General features: G+C 40.8%; 5 protein-coding genes across 16 annotated transcripts in view; 3 read left to right on the forward strand and 2 right to left on the reverse strand.

Annotated features, from left to right (window-relative positions):
- rps6ka3b (ribosomal protein S6 kinase, polypeptide 3b) overlaps positions 1–2,581 on the forward strand; it is a 50,521-nt gene extending 47,940 nt beyond the window's left edge. For 2 of the 6 annotated variants that reach the window (XM_042068544.1, XM_042068545.1), the window contains exons 19-21: positions 12–129; positions 605–745; positions 1,117–2,578. In XM_042068544.1, the coding sequence (XP_041924478.1) occupies positions 12–129; positions 605–745; positions 1,117–1,239 (382 nt within the window). In that variant the 3' untranslated portion in view covers positions 1,240–2,578. Of the gene's footprint in view, positions 1–11; positions 130–604; positions 746–1,116 lie in introns of those variants that run through there. The other 4 variants (XM_042068542.1, XM_042068543.1, XM_042068541.1 and 1 more) reach the window with 4 other exon arrangements.
- An 85-nt stretch (positions 2,582–2,666) lies between these two features.
- Positions 2,667–7,025, reverse strand: LOC121688744 (gastrula zinc finger protein xFG20-1-like). Of its 2 annotated transcripts, XM_042068540.1 has the most exons (3): positions 6,377–7,025; positions 3,350–5,252; positions 2,667–3,292 (listed from the first exon to the last, which is right to left on the reverse strand). In XM_042068540.1, exons 1-3 carry the CDS (start codon positions 6,656–6,658, stop codon positions 3,207–3,209), a joined length of 2,271 nt encoding a protein of 756 aa, XP_041924474.1. In that variant the 5' UTR covers positions 6,659–7,025; the 3' UTR covers positions 2,667–3,206. The 2 variants fall into 2 exon arrangements, with proteins under 2 accessions (XP_041924474.1, XP_041924473.1); XM_042068539.1 differs by having other exon boundaries at positions 2,667–5,252.
- Positions 7,026–7,644: 619 nt separating this feature from the next.
- si:dkey-226l10.6 (zinc finger protein 569) lies at positions 7,645–11,219 on the reverse strand. The gene is made up of 2 exons (XM_042068706.1): positions 10,538–11,219; positions 7,645–9,867 (listed from the first exon to the last, which is right to left on the reverse strand). The coding sequence occupies exons 1-2, from the start codon at positions 10,829–10,831 to the stop codon at positions 8,722–8,724; spliced, it is 1,440 nt and encodes a 479-aa protein (XP_041924640.1). The 5' UTR covers positions 10,832–11,219; the 3' UTR covers positions 7,645–8,721.
- A 770-nt stretch (positions 11,220–11,989) lies between these two features.
- On the forward strand, positions 11,990–16,219 carry eif1axb (eukaryotic translation initiation factor 1A X-linked b). The gene is made up of 7 exons (XM_042068390.1): positions 11,990–12,146; positions 13,013–13,096; positions 13,210–13,313; positions 14,160–14,210; positions 14,717–14,798; positions 15,136–15,227; positions 15,446–16,219. The coding sequence occupies exons 1-7, from the start codon at positions 12,131–12,133 to the stop codon at positions 15,449–15,451; spliced, it is 435 nt and encodes a 144-aa protein (XP_041924324.1). The 5' UTR covers positions 11,990–12,130; the 3' UTR covers positions 15,452–16,219.
- Positions 16,220–17,703: 1,484 nt separating this feature from the next.
- map7d2b (MAP7 domain containing 2b) overlaps positions 17,704–20,000 on the forward strand; it is a 24,851-nt gene continuing 22,554 nt past the window's right edge. For 2 of the 6 annotated variants that reach the window (XM_042067160.1, XM_042067164.1), the window contains exons 1-2: positions 17,706–18,052; positions 18,779–18,871. In XM_042067160.1, coding sequence (XP_041923094.1) covers positions 18,031–18,052; positions 18,779–18,871 — 115 coding nt within the window. In that variant the 5' untranslated portion in view covers positions 17,706–18,030. Of the gene's footprint in view, positions 18,053–18,778; positions 18,872–20,000 lie in introns of all 6 variants that reach the window. The other 4 variants (XM_042067165.1, XM_042067163.1, XM_042067161.1 and 1 more) reach the window with 4 other exon arrangements.

A 20,000-nucleotide genomic window follows, 5' to 3' on the forward strand; every position in this document is an offset into this window, starting at 1 on the left:
TGTTCTCGCAGCTTTACTCCATTTGCTAATGGCCCGGAGGACACTCCGGAAGAGATCCTGGCTCGGATCGGGAGTGGGAAGTTTTCCCTGACGGGCGGTTACTGGAACTCGGTCTCAGCCGAGGCAAAGGTACTGCAGACCCTGCAATTATGAGATGGCCATGAAAGATAACTGGACATACTTCATCTAGCACTGACCACGACCTTCCTCCTTATCCTGACTATCTCTCTTCTCCTTCACTTGACTACTCTTCGCTTGAAATGTCACTCTAGAGTCTAGTGTAACAGTGCTTATCGCTGCACTAGCATGTCCTAGTGTAACAGTGCTTATCGCTGCACTAGCATGTCCTAGTGTAACAGTGCTTATCGCTGCACTAGCATGTCTTAGTGTAACAGTGCTTATCGCTGCACTAACACTGATGTCCTTGTCACACTGGACGTTGTTTGTTCCCTTTTTTGTAAGTAGCTTTGGATAAAAGCATCTGTTTAAATGACTATGATGTAAATGTAGACGATTCATGATGAGTGCAGGAAAGGCATTTAGAGTGGGGTGGTATTGTTGATTCAATGAAAACAAAGCCTTATTTTTGCCTTTCTTTCCTCAGGACCTGGTGTCTAAGATGCTGCACGTGGACCCTCATCAGAGGCTAAGTGCAGCTCAGGTGCTACGACACCCCTGGATCGTCCATAAGGACCAGCTGCCCAAGTACCAGCTCAACAGACAAGACGCTCCACACTTAGTCAAGGTACTTTCTATTGTCCCGTTTATTTAGCCAGTAAGACATAATACTGTAAGATATAATACTAACACTAACATACTCAGTGTTAGTCTGTAAGACATAATACTAACACTAACATACTCAGTGTTAGTCTGTAAGATATAATACTAACACTAACATACTTAGTGTTAGTCTGTAAGATATAATACTAACACTAACATACTTAGTCTGTAAGATGATAATAATAGCACTAACATACTCCGTGTTGGTGTTGGGTGGTTAACTATGCTGTTGTTCTCTCCTCAGCAGTGTTGGTGTTGGGTGGTTAACTATGCTGTTGTTCTCTCCTCAGCAGTGTTGGTGTTGGGTGGTTAACTATGCTGTTGTTCTCTCCTCAGGGGGCAATGGCAGCCACATATTCTGCCCTCAACAGGAACATCACTCCAGTTCTAGACCCTGTGGGTTGTTCCACTCTTGCTCAGCGTAGGGGGGTCAAGAAACTCACCTCCACAGCCCTCTGAGCCGCCCACCCCCACCATCCTACTGGACTCTCCCTCCCTAACCTCTCTCCAGGTGTAAGCTGGGCACAGCCACTGAACCGGACCTGAAGGCTACCGGACGCTACTGCACATCTCCCGCCCCCGATGCTAAACAGAGCCCGAACAGAAGCCCATTTGTCTCGACCCGACTCCCTCTTGCCTGCCTGTAACCCAAGAGAGCGCAAAAAGCCCTCGCTTAGAGTCACTACTGCCTCCAGCCATCAGGCAAACAGCATCAGGAAGTGTCTCAGAGGCGGAGAGAGCAGTTAGCTATATATGCACATCGTAAACCCTGCACCACATACATCTGGAGGTTAATGTATAATGCAAATATATGATTGTATTGATGGTGACCTCACCATGCAAAGCACATGTGCCCCTTGTTGGAGCAGGATTATTTAGGCTGAGCTGAATGAGGCCGATGCTGGAAGCGTTGCTTTGGGGGCTTGATTGTAACACTCCTCTGCGGTCAGGGCTCCACTCCTCCTGCTCCTTAGCGTCGTCTTTAGTCCACCTTGCCTCCGTGGGGCTCCGTTACCAATCAGAAAACAGACCTGAGCACTTACAGTGGCCGGCAACATGTGTTAGAATTCAGGCTTGTGAAGACTCCCTAATGTAGACCCTTTCCCTGCTGTCTGCTACGAGGAGGGGGCTGCCCGTGAAAGGAGCACATCGCCGTCAGCTCTGCCAGCCCCTGTAGAAAGACACTGACAACTGGAAGACTGAGAGAAAGGCCAGAAACCAATGACCCCCCCCCCCCCCCCCAATGGTCAGCTGTACAGTGGACTGAAGTGGACGCATGGAGGAAGTGCGTCATTCTAATCCTGTGATGCAGAACTGGATATATTCACAAACCAAGAGAACTCAGGTCTATGTGATAAAATGCAATGCATTGTGTAACGGTGAAGAGACTCAAGCACACAGCAGTATTGTCCAGCCCCTCTGCTGCTCTCTATGTATGTCAACAGTAGGGATGGAATCACTCAGTGACAGCAGAATTACTTTTCAAGACATAAATGTATTTTTATATATGTGCATGGAATAGGTTGTATAATCATTAGTGGCCAAGACGACGTGTGTATGTATGTATGTATGTATGTATGTGTATATATGCAGAACTGAGGGTTTTTTATGATTTCTACTGTGTTCCAACAGGTGTGTGTGACATACCCGTGTTAGCTGCGACAGGAGGGGTTGTGTTCTTTATCCTTAGTCTCTCCTTACCTTGTACTGAGGACTGCTGGAAAACTATTATTGCTTCTTGTCTAGGAACGCTGCTACAGTTTGTCCCTCTTTTTTGTAAATGTAGTAAAAAAAATAAAACTAAAAGATTTCTATCTAATAAAAAGCTCTTATGTATTAACTGGTGTTTTGAGTGTAAATTACATTCCTTATCTGAGACAACGACAAATTGTTGAGGGTTTTATTCATCCTTCATGAACAAGATGCTTCAAAAAGAGGATACAGACCATAAGCGTGACATTTTTACAATTACTCAAAAACGTACAGAAGAATTACTCCTTTCAGGTGTAAAAAGCTCACTTGCTAAAAAAGTTGTTCCTAATGTGACAATCATCCTCTCTTTAATCACATAGCTACTGTGTAAAAAAATATGACTCGTTTGCATGACTGAATTTCCAGCATGATGCCTCATTAACTCCCCTTTTGACACAGCTGATAAAAACAGACCAGAGAAGTATTTACAGGTCTCAAATATGAGTGACAATATAAATCATGATTGACAACTGTGACCACACACAATTAATTTCATCTAGATTTGGATATACCATGATCGCTAGCAAGAATTCATTAGTTAAAGCCCATCTATAACTTACTTACATACAAAGTGTGAGGACATACAACAGCCTGTAATAAACATGGGTCTAGAAAGGGGACAAACATGAAATCATGAAGTGAGATCAGACTCTCCAATCTTAATTGTGTAAATCTCAATCTGTAGATTCCTTTAGACTGCCATCCGAGGTTTCATCCTCAGGCGACATTTCCTCCTCCTCCTCTTGTTCTTCCTCCTCCTGCTCCTCCTCCTCCTCCTCCTGCTCCTCCTCCTCTTGCTCTTCCTCCTCCTCCTGCTCCTCTTGCTCTTCCTCCTCCTCCTGCTCCATCTCAGCTTCGTCTGAGGGGCCTGTTGGCTCATGCGATGGGAACGCCTCCAGCAGTGTGCCGTTGGTGTCGGCATGTGATTGCAGGGTGAGTTTCGGTTCAGGGACTTCAGAGTCCAATTGTGGTTCTGCTGCAACTGGCTTGGGTGGGTTCTTCATTAGAACGCGGTTCTTTCTACGGCGTCTCCGTCTTTTCAGCACCGGCCGAGGCTTGGTCGGTTTGGGCTGCAGGTCATCTGCGTTATGCCCTCTCTGGTGTATCAGGAAGCCTCTCTCGGTCAGCTGGTACACGTTGCATTTCTCACAATAGTATGGGGTCACCACTGTGTGTCTGTCAACATGTTTCAAGTACGGATCGATCTTTAAAAACCTCTGATTGCAGAATTTACAGCGGAATCGTTCTCCGGGGTGTGATTTCACATGGTTATGGAGGCCACCTTTAATTTCAAATTCTTCCCCACACACTGGGCAAGGATAGTTTGGCCTTTCCAGGTGATTGTGCATGTGTTTGTGGAGCTCTGACTTTTTATTAAATCGCCTGTCGCACTTTGTGCAGCTGAATGCCATCGTCTCCATACTGGCATGGACCTTTTGATGAGTTTTCAAAAACGCTTTGTGAGTGAAGTCCCTTCCACACTGATAGCAATGATACGGTTTCAGAACGCTGCTATCTTCCACGGGAAAGCGTTTAGTGAACGATGGAACGCCGTATCTGTTTAAATCTTGTGGTTCAATTTTGACTATATTAAATGGCTCGTCATTCAGCTCATCTTCGATCGGCGCACCAAGCATCTCTGCTTCAGTCAGTCCCTCTTTAGAAACATTTGGAGGAATTGTTTCAGATCCGTTGATGCAATGTTTTGTTGTTGGACCATCCTCTGAACTGGCATTACAGGCCTCCTTTATTTCATCCCTAGGTGGTACTTGCTCCTCCACCATTTCAGCCTCATCTGAGGGGTTGGTCAGCTCATGTGATGAATCTTCACCAGACGCCTTCAGCAGTGTGCCGTTAGTGTTGGTGAGCGACTGCAGGGTCAGGTTTGGTCCAGAGATTTCAGCGCCCCCTTGTGGGTCTGCTGCAACTTGCTGCGGCAGGTTCTGAATCTGAACGAGGTTCTTTTTAGGTCTGCCACCTTTTCTACCCCCCACCATCCTACTCTCAGTCAGTTTCTTCTCCAACTCTTGTCGGCAATGCCCTCTCTGGTGGAGCAGGAAGCCTCTCTCTGTCAGCTGGTAGATTTTACATTTCTCACAATAGTACGGGGTTACCACAGTGTGCCGGTCCACGTGGCGCATGTAGGCGTCGATCTTTAAAAATCCCTGGTCACAGAATTTACATCGAAAACGCTCTCCAGGGTGTGATTTCACATGGCTATGGAGGCTACCCTTCAATTCAAATTCTTCTCCACACACTGGGCAGGGGTAGTTTGGCCTTTCCAGGTGATTATGCATGTGTTTATTCAGCCCTGACTTTTTACTAAACCGCCTGTCGCACATCGTGCAGCTGAATGACATCTGTGACTCCACACTGGCATGGATCTTCTGATGGGCTTTCAAAAACGCTTTGTGAGAAAAGTTCCTTCCACACTGATCGCAATTATATTGTTTCAGAGAGGAGTTGATATTCAGAGTTTTGTGTTGATCAAATGATGAATCACCGTATCCATTTTCATGTGGTGGTTCGACTTTCACTAAATCGAATGGCTCATCAGTCATCTCATCTTCAACTGAATCGTCATCTTCAGCAGGCTCCTCAGTCATATCGTCTTCATCCAGCTCACCCTTAGCCAGGACTTCTTTCCAAAGATCTGAAGAACTTGTATCAGTTCTTTTGATGCAGACTGCTCCTGCTGGACCATCCTCTAGTGGAGGATGCTGAAAGTAAACAAAAAAGTGACAATGTATGTGATTAAATATATATGTGTGTATGTATATATATATATATATATATATATACATATATATATATATATATATATATATATATATATATGTGTGTGTGTGTGTGTAACATACATGTAACTCTGCCTCCAATAAATGTCAAGTCAGTTTTAGTTGTATAGTGCAGTGGTTCTCAAACTGTGGTACGGGGGTGATACGTGGACTCTCTCTAGTGGTACTCTGGGAGTCTGAGATGTTTTATAAATAATCACTTCAAATTGTATATATAATACAAAATCCATAACCACACAATCACTGAAGTTAAATTTAAATTATTTGTTGTCTTAATTAAAAAAAAAAGCTGACACAAAACAAATATGTACAACGTAAAATATGTAGTGAAATTGGCCTACACTACTGTAATTTAATGCCGGTCATAATGGTGGTACTTGGAGAGCCATTTGTTTTCTGAGGTGGTAGAAAACAATTGAAAAGTTTGAGAACCACTGGTATTGCGCATTTAACATGCATAGAGTGCATCCCAAAGCGGTCCACATACAAGACATAGACACATAACAAACACAAAAGACGCCGGACGTAGCGGCGTAGTCGCCAGCGTACCCATGACACCAAGACATACAAGACAGACAACAAATTGAACAAATAATAAAATAAATACATAATAAAAAATATAAAACAATTAAATTTCATGTCAACATAGTCCAATTGGTTGCATCTAACCGGCTGATAAATGGAATAAAGGAAATTTATTTTATGGAAGATTATTGGCATTCCCTCAATAATTTCCTTCCGTGTTTTTCTGAATTAACGAGTTTATAATCAAGTTATCTATAAGTTTATTACCTTTTTATTTGTTAACATGATAGTAAAGTCTATACTTTCTAAATTCAGAAAAGAAGGATATTTTGCAACCAGTGTTAAAGTTAGAAATTTTACTGCTAAATGGCTATGCTAATGATTTTCAGAATTTCAGGTCTGAGCGATCGACTACTGCATCTGCTAGCTGATTAGCCAGCTACTACTAAACATGGACCGCCTGCAAATTAGTAATAACATTGCACTGAAACAGCTGGCATGCATGGCATTAAAAGACTTACGTGAGATTCCTTTTGCAGTTTTAAGAGATCCTCTGGATAAATTGTGGGCACTGCATTTACATTTAATATTAATCGCGTTGTGAATCCCAAATCCAACTTCGTGAAGCTGTCTTCAGTGAAATGGCTACCGCAGATCCGTAATGCAGAGGCATCCATTTCTTTTCCTCCCCTTTCCATGAACTGTATCCACCGCCGACGTCTGTTTTCCTCCTCTGGTAGTGTGTAGTGAATAATTGTGTCCGATCTGTTTGGACAACCAGTCACTGCACATTTGTGAATCATACTTTCTCGTCAAGCACGCAAATAAGCCCGGCAACTTCAACTGTTGACAATGTTGGAAACCAATTCTGCTCTTGTTTCAATCAAGTAATTCAATGTTGCAGCTGCTGTAAATATATAGCTAGCTTGCTAGCTGACTATACTGACTACACTGAACTTAAAAATAAAGTGGAAGCTCGTTCGACTTCTTCTTCAAGTGACCTTCTATCTTAATTCAACGCCTGCTATCATACAATCTCATTGAACTGCTTACGACAAAGTACATTGAATTGTTTTGCCGAACTTTTCACAGTCGTTTTGGAGCCGCACGTTGTCTCCTCAGTGTTTTCAGGAAATCCCTCAAGACCACGTGATCATGTTGATATGAAGACCGCGAACGCATAAGCTACAATGTAGCTAGCCTATCGTCTATCTGTGGTGGTATGGGTGGTAGTTTAGGCTAATCAGCAATGGTTAGATAGCCTAAAAGTTTGTTTGGGAATTATATAACTATATTATTACTAATGTACAATAGGTTCACAGAAGTGTGCTGCTATAGTGATAAAGTGTTGCTGGTCTCCTTTCATTTGATATGCAATGTTGCATTATGTAAGCTATATTTTAGGAGGCATAAGGATTTCTTAACTCTACACTCTTCAGTGCCATCCTAGCCTAGGAGATGTGAATATTTTTCCAGTCGGATTTGTAGGCGAGACTGGCGACCTGGGCTAAAACTCAAGTCAGCATTACTGTCGCCCACATTCCATTCGCCACCCCGTAAACCTATAGGTTTACCCTTTATATGGCTCTGGGTTTACCCATTAATCGACAGATTATTTCTTCTGTGAAACTGTAGCCTATGTAGATGAATACATGGAAAATCATGCAATTTATTTAGGTCTATACCTAGCGCATTGTGCTGCGCGCTTTGTGTATGAAAATGCGCTACTTAGGCTTGCTTACTTATTGCAGATGTAATTTTAAGAATCAATCACACAAGGACAAATAAAGATCAGACACCATTTTTTATCTTAAATATACATAATTGCTTTTCTACACAAAACACAACTGGTGACAAATTAAAGTATGTTTATATAGCAGGCTGAACTAAAGGGCGAAAAGATGTAGCCTAATGTAGCTGCAACTATCTCCATAACGCTATGGGCAGCATGCATGCAAAAGAGTTGACCTATAATGTTGAGCTGACGTTTCTAAAGGGTAAGTAATCGAGGTTGATTATAACCCAATACATACCTGAGGGGAAACACATAAGTCTAGCTTTTGTATGTTTGTATTTTGTAGGCCTATCTACCCATGTGCCATATAGCTTCAATATAACATCTTCAGCCATGCCAAATTGACTATTTAAACATTCTATCTGGGTTTAGTCTACCATTTTAATTCATTTCACCATTTAGTTTCTTGAATACTTACAAAATAGGACACAGTGAATACAAAATACATTGCATATAAAAAGGACAAAACAAGATCCAGGGAGCATTGCAGCAGTTCATTATCCACATATGTGATAATTATTAACACCAAAGTGAAGTCTTAAAATTCCACTGCAGTAGGCTACTTCTGTTCCGTATGTCATGTACAATTACGTACAGTAAAATAATAACTTAATAACGACTAGTCTATAACATAAAGAAAGTAAAGAAAGCGAGAATACAAAACTAAACAAGTCTTGACTTCATAAAGGGCAAAACTGCTTTTTGGAATACAGGAAATGATTGTTGCGTTGACATGAATGTAAAGGCTGGTGTTTTATTACATGATATACAGCCATACAACTGTACAACTGTAACAACACTGATTACATTATTTGAGACAGGCTAGTTATAAAAAAAAAATATTTTTAAAAGTCAAGATACAGGTTTAAGGGTTCATATACAGTACTACTTTGTACAAACATATTATGAAAGTCCCAATATGAAACATGCTCTAAAATCTCTGAATCTTTTTGCATAACCTACTCTTAAGGCTGTGTCGCCTTTGAACATTTAAGAAATCTAAAGTGAGAATTACGTTTCTTCATTGAGTGCTATGTGAAGTTTCTCAACATAGGCCCATCAACTCAAGCATCAAGTATTTATTTTCATTTCAGTGTCACGTGGTCTTTCAGGTGATGGACTCTCACTAGGCTTAATTAGAGGTGCTGTTTCTAGAGCTAACTTAACTATAGGTGTTGTTTCTAGAGCTAACTTAACTAGAGGTGCTGTTTCTAGAGCTAACTTAACTATAGGTGTTGTTTCAGTTTGGTTTGATGACTGTAGGAGACGTTTAGAATCTAATGATGGTGAGTCGACCACCATTTTCTCTTCAGCTTCATGGTGCTGAGGTACTAGGTCGAAATAACGGGTTGGAATTGTCCCCTTCTTACTCAACTTGCCATTTGCAACCATGGCCAGCACCAGGTCTTTGTGGGCATGCCTTTTCTGGTGTAGCAGGAAGCCTCTCTCGGTAAGCTGGTAGATTTTGCACTTCTCACAATAGTACGGGGTTACCACCGTGTGTCGATCCACATGTCGCAGGTAGGAATCGATTTTTAAAAATCTTTGATCGCAAAACTTGCAGCGAAACCTCTCTCCTGGATGCATCTTTATGTGGAGGTGAAGACTACCTTTCATTTCAAAGTCTTCCCCACACACCGGACATGGATATTTTAACCTTGTCAAATGATTAAGCATATGTTTATTGAGACTTGACTGGTTGCGAAATCTCCTGTTGCATTTACTGCAGGCAAATGACATTTGTGACTCCATACTAGCATGGATTTTTAGATGGGCTTTTAAAAATGCTTTGTGGGCAAAGGCTTTTCCACAGTGCTTACAGAGGTGGGACCCTGACGTTGGAGGAGACAAAAATTTGGACCTGATGTGTCCTATTTCATGTATTTTGAGTACCCCCTTGTTCAGAAAACCCTCACCACAATGTGCACAGTGAAATGGTTTACCATCATCAAAAGTGATGGGATCTTCGCAAACTTCTATTTTTAAAATAGTGCCATCATGTTCAAACATTTCATCATCAGTGTGTTGGATGAAGGAGGATGAATTGTGGGAGGATGAATCTCCATATCCCTCATCTTCCAGCGGTTCCTCTTTAATGGTCCTCATAGCATCACAACTCGGTTCCTCCGTGAGTGGCTCCTCTTTCACACAGGCCAAAGAAATAGTGTCACTGACAATGATGCCACTTTCTACTTCATTGGCATTCTCTGCGTGTGTCTGAAAAAGATCAATTCAACTAGCAAATTACACTGACTGTATAACTCTTAAAACACCTTCACACAAGAAAACCTGCAATTTTTTCTTAAGTACAACGCAGAACAATGCAGTTTCATGTCCAAAATGTTGCATTTCAGCATATGAACTACAGAGCTTAGGGACATGAGCAAAAAAAAATCAAAAGTTTAGTTTCATGTGCTCATGTGAAAGTTTCATGTGCGCACATAAAACTTTTGCGTGTGCACATGAAAGTTTCACATGAGCACATGAAACTAAACTTTAGATTTGATTTTGCTTATGTCCCCTTACGGCTCCGTATGAACAACAAGATAATTTTCTTTTTTTTTTCTTTTTTTAAACAGCAGTTCTGACACTTGAAAAAACTGCAGTGATTTTCTGTAAGGGGAGGCAGCTTGAATTTTAGTTAAAGTTCTTAACCAAAGGAACTAAGAGGTGGCAATATTCTAATACATAAGTATATGACCATCAGGACTGTGGTATTGGTTTTCCTGATTTCTTTCAAAATACAGAAAATATTACCAGACTAGCTAAGGCTAAGACGGGATGATCGACTGCTGTCACACAACGTTAGCTTTGTAGCTAGCCTGGATAGCTTCATATTATTAATAGAGGCAACCTATCATCCCTAAAGTCATGCTTAAACACCCACCTCATTACCCTCCTTCTGTTTTGGTTGCGTTGTCAGCCCATCTGGATAAATGCTAGGAACAGCATTTACATTCAATATCAACCTTGTTGTGAATCCCAAGTTCAGTTTAGTAAAGCTGTCTTCTGTGAAATGACTACCGCAAATCCTAGTGTTAACGCAAGAGGTGTCTATTTTTCTGCTCCTTTGCAGAAATTGTATCCACTGTTGACGTCTGGTCGGCTCCTCTGGTAATGTGTAGTGAATAATTGTGTCCGATTTGTTCGGACAGCCATCAACTGCACATTCATGAATCATAATTGTTTCTTTTGACGAAGCTGCTTGCTAGCAGACTAGATTCAACTTGTCTCATTCAAATGGTTGTAGTAGCCTGTGAGCTATGCCTACCCAACAACAAATGCAGCTGTGTCCATATACGTTAGCATGAGCTTTCTGCTACTGCTAAACCACTGTGCTAATAGCTCCCTTGGCTACCTCTACCCCTTTGAAACAATGTTTTGCTTCCGAAGTATCGACGTATCTTCGAACAACCTATGTGGCTGTTCTGGCTTTACTCTCGCTAACAAATTCGCATCATAACACAGCAGCTGTAAGACATTAATTTCGTTTTTTCCAGTGTTCTTCACGAAGTTCACATGTCAATTTGTTCCTTCCCCAAAGTCTCACGAAGAGGAAGTGCAGAGACTCGTTCTAGCCACCTTACACTGGTGGCATCATCGAGTCATGCTGTGAACATATTAGCCTATGTTAGATGCAGATCTGCCAGAGCATAAGAGAAAATTATGATTTTCGCATCTGTTATACGCATTCTGCATTTTTATCTAAGCATGCATTATTATTGTTGCTCATTTTACTACGACGCGCTGTTGTTTGTGTTAAATTTAGTATTCGCTTGCTCAACTCCATCACCCATCCCGTTGTTATTTTGTGCTGCTTGAGACTACTGATATTGGGAGACATACGGATTATGAGAAATTGCACCATTTGCTCAAGAGCTTGATATGTCAATCACACTCAATAATAAAACTTGTGTGTTCTATCATTTTCCTCTATTGTTGAAATGGCAAAAAAACTTTTATTTTGACATATAATATCGGAAATATGGTTACTTGTTGTGGTCTGCTCACACCGCCAGGGTTTATGCTTTACAGCTGCGTAGAGATTGTTTTTAATTGTAATCTTTATTTAATTCATTACTTTCAGACATGATACTTATCTCAAATGTTACATTGTGAGAGAATAACAGTTATTTGTTTTTCTCATGTAAAAAAACCCCACACATTACAACAAGTAACTTAAGTAGTGCAAGACTGCAATATACCAGCTAAAAATAATGTATACATATATATTTACACAAATGTGAATTAAAAAAACTTCAAAAGCTCGTCGTGTTCACGTTTTAAACGAAGTTGCACTAAAATTACTAGAACGAACGGTTCCCCTCCCCGCGCAGGCGCCCTTTTTCACTCGGATTGCTACGAAAAGGACTTTGACGCCAGACAGGCATCTGGGAAAGTGGTGAAGTCATTTTCGCATATCTTCAATTGAAACTTAAAATCAACACGGACTCGAAGTTAGGACACCGCTTTAAAGAATATGCCCAAAAATAAAGGTTCGTGAACTGAATTATGTCCTTTCGTTGAAGGTGTTAATCGATTTCTGAGTGCGCAGTTTGCCGGCTAATGTTAGCATAGCCACCGAGAACACGCATTGAAAGCGTGACACGAGATATTCCTAGTTCCTTACCTAGCTAGTTAGCAGAGTTAGCTCAGTTAGCATATCATTTAAACATTAATCGATGTAGTCTAATCATGTTAACACCACACTTAACGGATACTTTCGGTTACACTGTATATGTAAATATATATTGTGCTTGGTGATGTCTTGAAGAATTATTTCAGATGGTGAGTGGTAACGTTAAGGAAAGCTGATGCTGACACCGGCGAATTGGGTTTGGGCAGGGGCTTAATGCTAGCTAGCTAGTAACTACAGGCCGAAAACACTTGTTGTAACCCTTGTTGATTTTGGGCCAACAACGCAGTGATCATTTTAAAGATTTTGAGGCCTTACTAACTGTTACGTATTCAAGTGACCAGCCTTGCTCTTTGGGTATTCCGTTTGGTGGCAAGATCTGTCATTTGCTGATCCCTTACGTTAGCTATACAATTGTAACTCACTAACGTTAGCTGCCGCGGTCGACTGCTGATTCCAGCTACTGATTTCTGGTAACGTTACGTACATTTTACTAGCTAGCAAGAACGGAATTGCATTGTTCCATAAGCTGAAACCTACACATACATGCCCAGTGCTCTTTAATGTTATACAATAAAACTTGACTTGTGAAAAGAGGTCGAATCACTGATCATGTCACTGTGGTCGATTTTTCTATAGTCAACAGTGTTCTCTCATAACATGGTTGGTATCTGCTTCAGTAGGCGAACTGATGATGTTAATTTGTACTTCCCTTTGTTTTTGCAGGTAAGGGAGGTAAGAATCGGCGTCGTGGTAAGAACGAAAATGAGTCCGAAAAGAGAGAGTTGGTGTTCAAGGAAGATGGACAAGGTGAAGTTTCTCAGAATGCAATCACACGCTGAGTCCTTTTGCTGTATTGTCTTGGTGTATACTTGTCTCTGGTCATAGTCACTGACATTTCGAGCTCTGTCTTTTGTTTTCAGAATATGCTCAGGTGATAAAGATGTTGGGCAATGGCAGGTTGGAGGCTATGTGCTTTGATGGGGTGAAGCGACTCTGTCACATCCGGGGAAAGCTCCGGAAAAAGGTACAATTTGCTTGCTTAGTCTAGTTACATGCTGACTCAACATTTTCTCAACTTATTGTTAAAGGGATTGTTAACCCAGAAATCATGTCAGATATACACAGGAGTGATGTGAGAATCCTATCCTGCTATAGATATGGGATTTGCCACAGAGGTCAACAAGCCTATTTGCCATCAAAAACAAAACCACCAATGAAGCAACCCTTGTGGACAAAAAATGTCACGAACAGAACAGCTTTCGAGAGCATTTCACTGGGGTGATCAGACCCCATTCTTCATCAGTATAGAATTATGCCCACAACGCCTTTAGAAGGCGCAACAGTGGTATCTGGCATCCCAGACACTCAGGGGGCACCTGCGGATTACGGGTTGGCCTGCTCATCGCTGTAAACTAGACAAACCGCAAGCCCTTGATGCGGGTACTCGACTATACAAATGAAAATAATGGCAGTTTCCATAATCTCTTACGGAGAGCCTGCATATAGTTCATATCTATAAAGCAGTAGGAAATAAAATATTTGAATTTCCAGTCTTGAGTACACTTGTGCCTACGATGAAAGGATGCCTACTTCCTCTTGACCAACATTGTGCTGGCTAGCTCACTTGTGTTGGGATTATTAGATTGTGACTGCTCTGGGCGATCTATCCTCTAAACAGTATTTTACATCTTCCTAATAAATAGAATCCCAGTGTATTAATGCACTGCATTCAGACAACTTTGTTCCTACCTTTGCTGTTCTTGAAACTCCATTGTTCACAAAATGCCATTGGTTACCGGTCTTGCTTGTTAACATACACCGTGTATCATTTGAGACCAAATCACTCACCATATGGTCCTTTCACTTGCAGGTGTGGATCAATACATCAGACATTATTCTTGTTGGACTAAGAGACTATCAGGTTTGTTGAACTATATTATCGTTCTAATGTTTCTGGAGATTCACAATGTCACTCTTAAGCAGTGGGATGTATAGCCCAGTCTTGTGTTTAGAGTTGCACACCATTTTTACTGGCACGCTAGCATAGCATCAACTCTGCTAGTGTTGTGTGATATTGGAGGCATGATGTTAACTCACATTCTATATATTAATGAGCTATGTTAAGAGTTAGTGGATTCTGTTCTGCTGTTGCATAATTTATCCAAACACATTGTGTAGTAGTACAATCATAAGAATTATTTTCTTCTATCAAATAGCATTAGTTCCTTGATTGACAGTCTGGCATTGCCTTGTAGACTGAGGAATAAGGATGTGTGTGTTAAGCTAAAGCAAAAGATAGAGAAGAATACATTTGCATGAAATTTGTCTTTTGGTCTCGGTGCATAAAGGAATCATATGTGTTGTCGCTTTCAAACTTGGCTAAGTCTGAGGGGATGGTTAGTGATTCCCAGTTCCTCTGCCCTTTAGGACAACAAAGCTGATGTCATCCTGAAGTACAATGCTGATGAAGCCAGGAGCCTGAAAGCCTACGGAGAGCTTCCGGAGCATGGTGAGAATATCTTATGGACATACAGATATTGGCCAGAGTCAGTTCTGTGTTGCGCCCCAAACCAAGGCGTGGTAGTTCCGAACTTGCACACCAAATACTACCGATTTAATGGAGCAGACTTCTTTAATAAAAAGCAAAGTAGTGATAAGTGCAAAACGTTTCGATCTCAGACCATCGTCAGTGCACAGAAATTGGTCAATTTTTTTCCATTGATTCAGCATTCATTTTTCAACAGTGTTTACAGATAAAACTGTATGTGATTAACCAACATGTCTCTGCTGTGCATACTGTGTGCAAATTACTGTAACCTGAAGCTGAGAATCTTCTTTCTGAACAGCCAAAATCAACGAGACGGATACCTTTGGACCTGGAGATGATGATGAAATCATGTTTGATGACATTGGTGATGATGACGAGGACATTGATGATGTGAGTACACTACCGTCCCTGCACGTATAACAGTCCATCAAAACCTAGATTATAGCATCATTGTTAAGATATATACAATGTGTCAAATATGTGTTCTTTGTGTGACACATACGTAGCTCCTGCTGTTATACTGTTTGTAGGAAACATTTATACGTAGCAACAGCTGTTGTACTATTTGTGTATCACAATATAACTTTGGCCTTCTGACGACCCTCCAGATCTAAACACGACACTGTGAGGAGGAGGGGTACGCGTGCTCGGCCTGGACAGATCTGACCAATCTCCTGAGCTGTCTTTGGAGTTGCTCCCTTCCTCCCCGCTTATCAGGTGGCTACCTTTGGGATTCCGTCACCTCTAACCTGACTGCAGCACCAGGCTCACCCGATATATTTTGTTATCTTATGTATTTATATTAATTTCACACACACATGTGGAATTTAGTTCAGAATCTCTGGATTCGCAATAAAAAATATGAACCATTTTATATTTGGTCTGGCAGTCTGAATCATTGTAGAAGTTTTTAGTCAACTTGTTATCTCCGCCTGAGAGCTTAGATGGTAAGACGTGTTTCTTCAGGAACAGTTTGATGCCACTAACATGCCTCCAGATTCACTCTGAATGTGTATTGTTTCCCTTTCTTCTCCATTAAATACTGATATTACAATGCAATAGCTCATGCATTGATCGTAAGAATTAACACCAAATTGAGAGCAAGCTCGTCTCAGGCCCATTAACCCACAGGCTCCAGTTTTCTGTATTTTTCTATTTGACAACCTCATTATGTTTTTTTTTTTTTTTTGGTCTCTGGTATAGATAAATTGAATAATGAAAAGATCTCTGTGCAAAGCAGCTGCATTTCTGAAAACAAGCGCAAATGCCTGTCCAAGCCTCTCTGTTTCTATTTGTATAGCAGTTGTGTTGCATTTAAGTATTGTAAAATGCTGTCTTTATGGATTGAGGGATGTTGAATAAAAAAACACCGATACATTAAATCATCCTCATCCTTGACTTACATTTGTGGGGATGAAAAGTTCCCATTTCAAGTGGGCACATGGGGAAGGAGGGATTATTTCCATTATTTAACGGTCACATGAGCATGATGTTTGCAGTGACCGCTGTTGAAGAGTCGGATTTTAAGTTCACTAAAGTAAATTAAGTTACAGTAGTTATTTTGATTTATTTGCTGAAATAGTAGACTAAGTTTAGGTATAAGTGGGGTTGCAGCAAGTCAGAGATGTTAACAAGCCATTTTTGCTACCCATACACAAGATTTGGGAAATATTCTTGAAAGGTTGGAGTCTTAACCAATGACCCACACACACACACACATTCAAGCTATTAACAAGACTACAGTCTTTAAAGAATATTTCCCAAATCTTGTGAAAGTCTTCTGGTGTAAGGATTGTTTTAAGTGTGACACCATCTCTGCTCCAAGTCTGATTATTGGCTGCTGTTGAATTCTAGTGAATGTTCCATATATTGTGTTATTTTTAGTATGTATTTGCATGTCAGTCCCACAAGGAATCCTCTGTACCCTCTATGTTTTGACACAAAGTCAAATTGGTTTCCAACGTTTATTTACAATTTTTGGATACATCAGAGCTCTCAAAATAATTGTACATCTTGACAACAAATTTCTGAGATTCGTATTTTGCCGTCATTTGTATTCTTTGAAATACCAAAACAACGGGATGCAAAGTATGAACAACAGTTCAACCTCTGAACCAATGATCATGCCTCAAAAGCAGTATAGTCGCACACATTGCCTTTATCTGTACATGAGTAACAATGATGTAGATGTGTGTGTGTGAGCGAGATGAGCGCTTAATTGGGTCGTGCGCGCGCGCTCATGAGCTTTAGGTTTTGCTGTAGGCACGGGTGACCTCAGCCGCTACATGTTTCGCTTGTGTGCACTCACGTGCCAGCCCTGCCAACTCCATAGGTGAAGCATGCCGCGTGCATGAGGGTGAACTGAAGTCTCCTGAGGATGAACGGTCATTTCTAGCAGCTAGATGGTGGATACAAGTCTGTCTTCTGTACAGCACAGTAGGATATTTGGTAGATCTGTCTTAAAACCAATTGTTGTTGCCCTGACTTGAAATGATTGTGCTGAAAACCTCCCCCCCCCCCATCCCTTCTCTTGAATCTAAATAGTATATAGTGTAACGGCCCAGGTAGGGCAGTAAAATAACAGACCATATCAAACATGTACTGATGTTTTCTTGTATGTAGGAAATGTAAGAAAACAAAATTGTGACTAATTTAAAGCACACAAAACGTGTCGTGCTGTTATTTTTATACTGGAAGCATCTGAATTAAATGTCTTGGGGCTATATTGGCAGTAATTTCTCCATGTGTGGCTGCCATGCGAACCTGTATGGAACATGATAAACTATGATGTAATGCAGCCCCTTGGGTAGCCTACTGCACAAGCTGGTCTCACACTACAGTATATCGTGGATCACCATGCGAGAAAGAGTCTGGATTATAATTTTCTGCTTTGGTTCAGGAAGAACAATTCAAGAAAAGCCATATATTAATATATAGCCCCCACAAATAGGCTAACTGTAGGTCTAATTCTCAGTTTTCGTTAGTGTTTACCAGACTTGTTTTCCAGTTGAAGAGACCCGTGCAACATCTTTACGTTATACTGTAAAGCCGGCTATGGACAGCGCATGTGTGCTGAATAAGGCCAATAATAACTCACTACAGGATAGATTTTAAGATTCTGATAACCGAGGCTACGACACTCCTCTTTATTTCGTGTCGGAGTGGACAGAGGGGAAGAAGTCTTGCATATGAGATGTCAATTGAAAGACCGTCCGGTAAGTTACCTTCATGTTGTGGGATATGTTTACACTGTGAGCAGGATCTTTACTAAGGAATCTTCACTATGGCACTATTGCGTTCATATAATGGAAATATAAAGATCAGGTTTATTCATTTCAATATAGTCTGATTCCCTAAATCTTTCCATACATCTGCAGTGGGAAAGGGAGAGGATATAAGCTATCGTAAGCTATCCCTCGAAAGACTTGCTATATTACTGCATGATGACTTGCATTGCCTATAGGTTGAACCAGAGGCTCTGGGTTGAACAACGTTGAAATGCAATTTCTTTTACCAAAAGTGCGTTCCGTTGGCTATGTAACTTGCTGTTTTGGACCCAGGATGTACAAAACAGGGGCAATTCAGTGGCATTTTATGACATTAACATTTTCTCATTTGGACATAGGACTGAAGTGGTTGTATGTTCTGAAATGAATGCAACATTTCTGAAATAAACACATGCTCATGAACAAAATGTAACCTTTTTGCCCTTCAAGCGCATCTGAATCTCCTCATATTAGCATTATTTTGCACATTAATGAGACCCACATCTTATGATGCGTATATTTGTGCGCGTGCATCGCGCACGTGCCAAAATAAAACAAGGCTTATCATACCTAAGGCTAGACATGTGATATTGGACTCCACCAATAATTTGTCATAATTTCTCATGTTCCACCACTCACTGTAACCCCCCCTCCCTCCATTTTTTTTTTAAACAGTTTATTCTGCTTTGGTCGATTTAAACTGCACCCCTAAAAAAGACAGATTGCGAATAGCCCAAGAGAGGAGGGAAGAGAAAGAGAGGATTCAAGGTAAGCTCTTTTGAAAAACCGAAATTATTTGTGACGTCTGACATCACAATCATCAGGTAAACCAGGTGTTTTTTGACTACCATTTGAAAACAACGCCTGAAACCTATTAATACGAGGATCCTAACAACCCTTACGAAAAATAGGAATATACTATAGAGGTTATAGGGATCTAATAGTATTTTTGGGGTATACTATAAAATTACGATGACTGCATTATATGTAGGCCACACTATACAGGGTAAGGACATTATAGATAATAGATACATTAAATAGATATTATATTATATTATATATCATAATGCCTCCTATAGTATTACTGTAGTTATTTCCGTAGGCTATAAGGGAAGAATGGTGGGCTGCTTCCTCTGGCAGACGCATCTTTGTGATCTGGTGTCACCAATGTGACTGGTGATACTGTTAACCCAATGGACACTGGGGTCCAGCACTTACACAGTCTGTGGTGTGGGCTACACTAGCAAGAAGAATGCAACCGTCACAGAGTTATTATATTACAGGAATGATCTGGGTATTTGTGACAGCACCTGGCAACTATCCATTGTAGTCCAGGCTTCTAGACGTCATTAGCCAGGTCTTATTTGAGCTTCAGGCTGCTTGAAAATAATCCTTTTTAGCTTTGTGAGTCCTGATACTGTATGTGATGTTTATCACAGATTGGGCCCATGTACGTTGTGGTCCCCAGTGAGTCCACTATAACCAACTGATAGAAAGTGATGGAGAAACTGAAACACAGCTGCACTGAACTCTGCCGTATGATCTCATAAACTTGAGATGAAGCCAGATTTGGATTTTTGTTCAAAATGGTTTAATGGTTTGTTAAAAATCATGAAAAGAATATGTTTAAAGTTTGGAGAGAAAAAACAGCAAGGTTTGTTTTTCTCACTCATTAGCTGTAATGGTATGATTGTGGGAAATTAGCACTCCTAAAGTGGTGGCTGACTTGTCAGAGAGTTGGAATAGTGACAGTTGAACATGCAATGTGCCTTCAGGGCATTTTGGTAAAAATATTCAGTATGATAAAAGATACTGTAGCCTATATATCTGCCCATATTTACATGCATACATGGGTCTGTTCTCGAGCTCCGCTGGTAGACAGTAGCATGCTCAAGGT

The sequence above is a fragment of the Alosa sapidissima genome, chromosome 17 (assembly GCF_018492685.1).
Source record: "Alosa sapidissima isolate fAloSap1 chromosome 17, fAloSap1.pri, whole genome shotgun sequence".
NCBI classification, from domain to species: Eukaryota; Metazoa; Chordata; class Actinopteri; order Clupeiformes; family Clupeidae; genus Alosa; species Alosa sapidissima.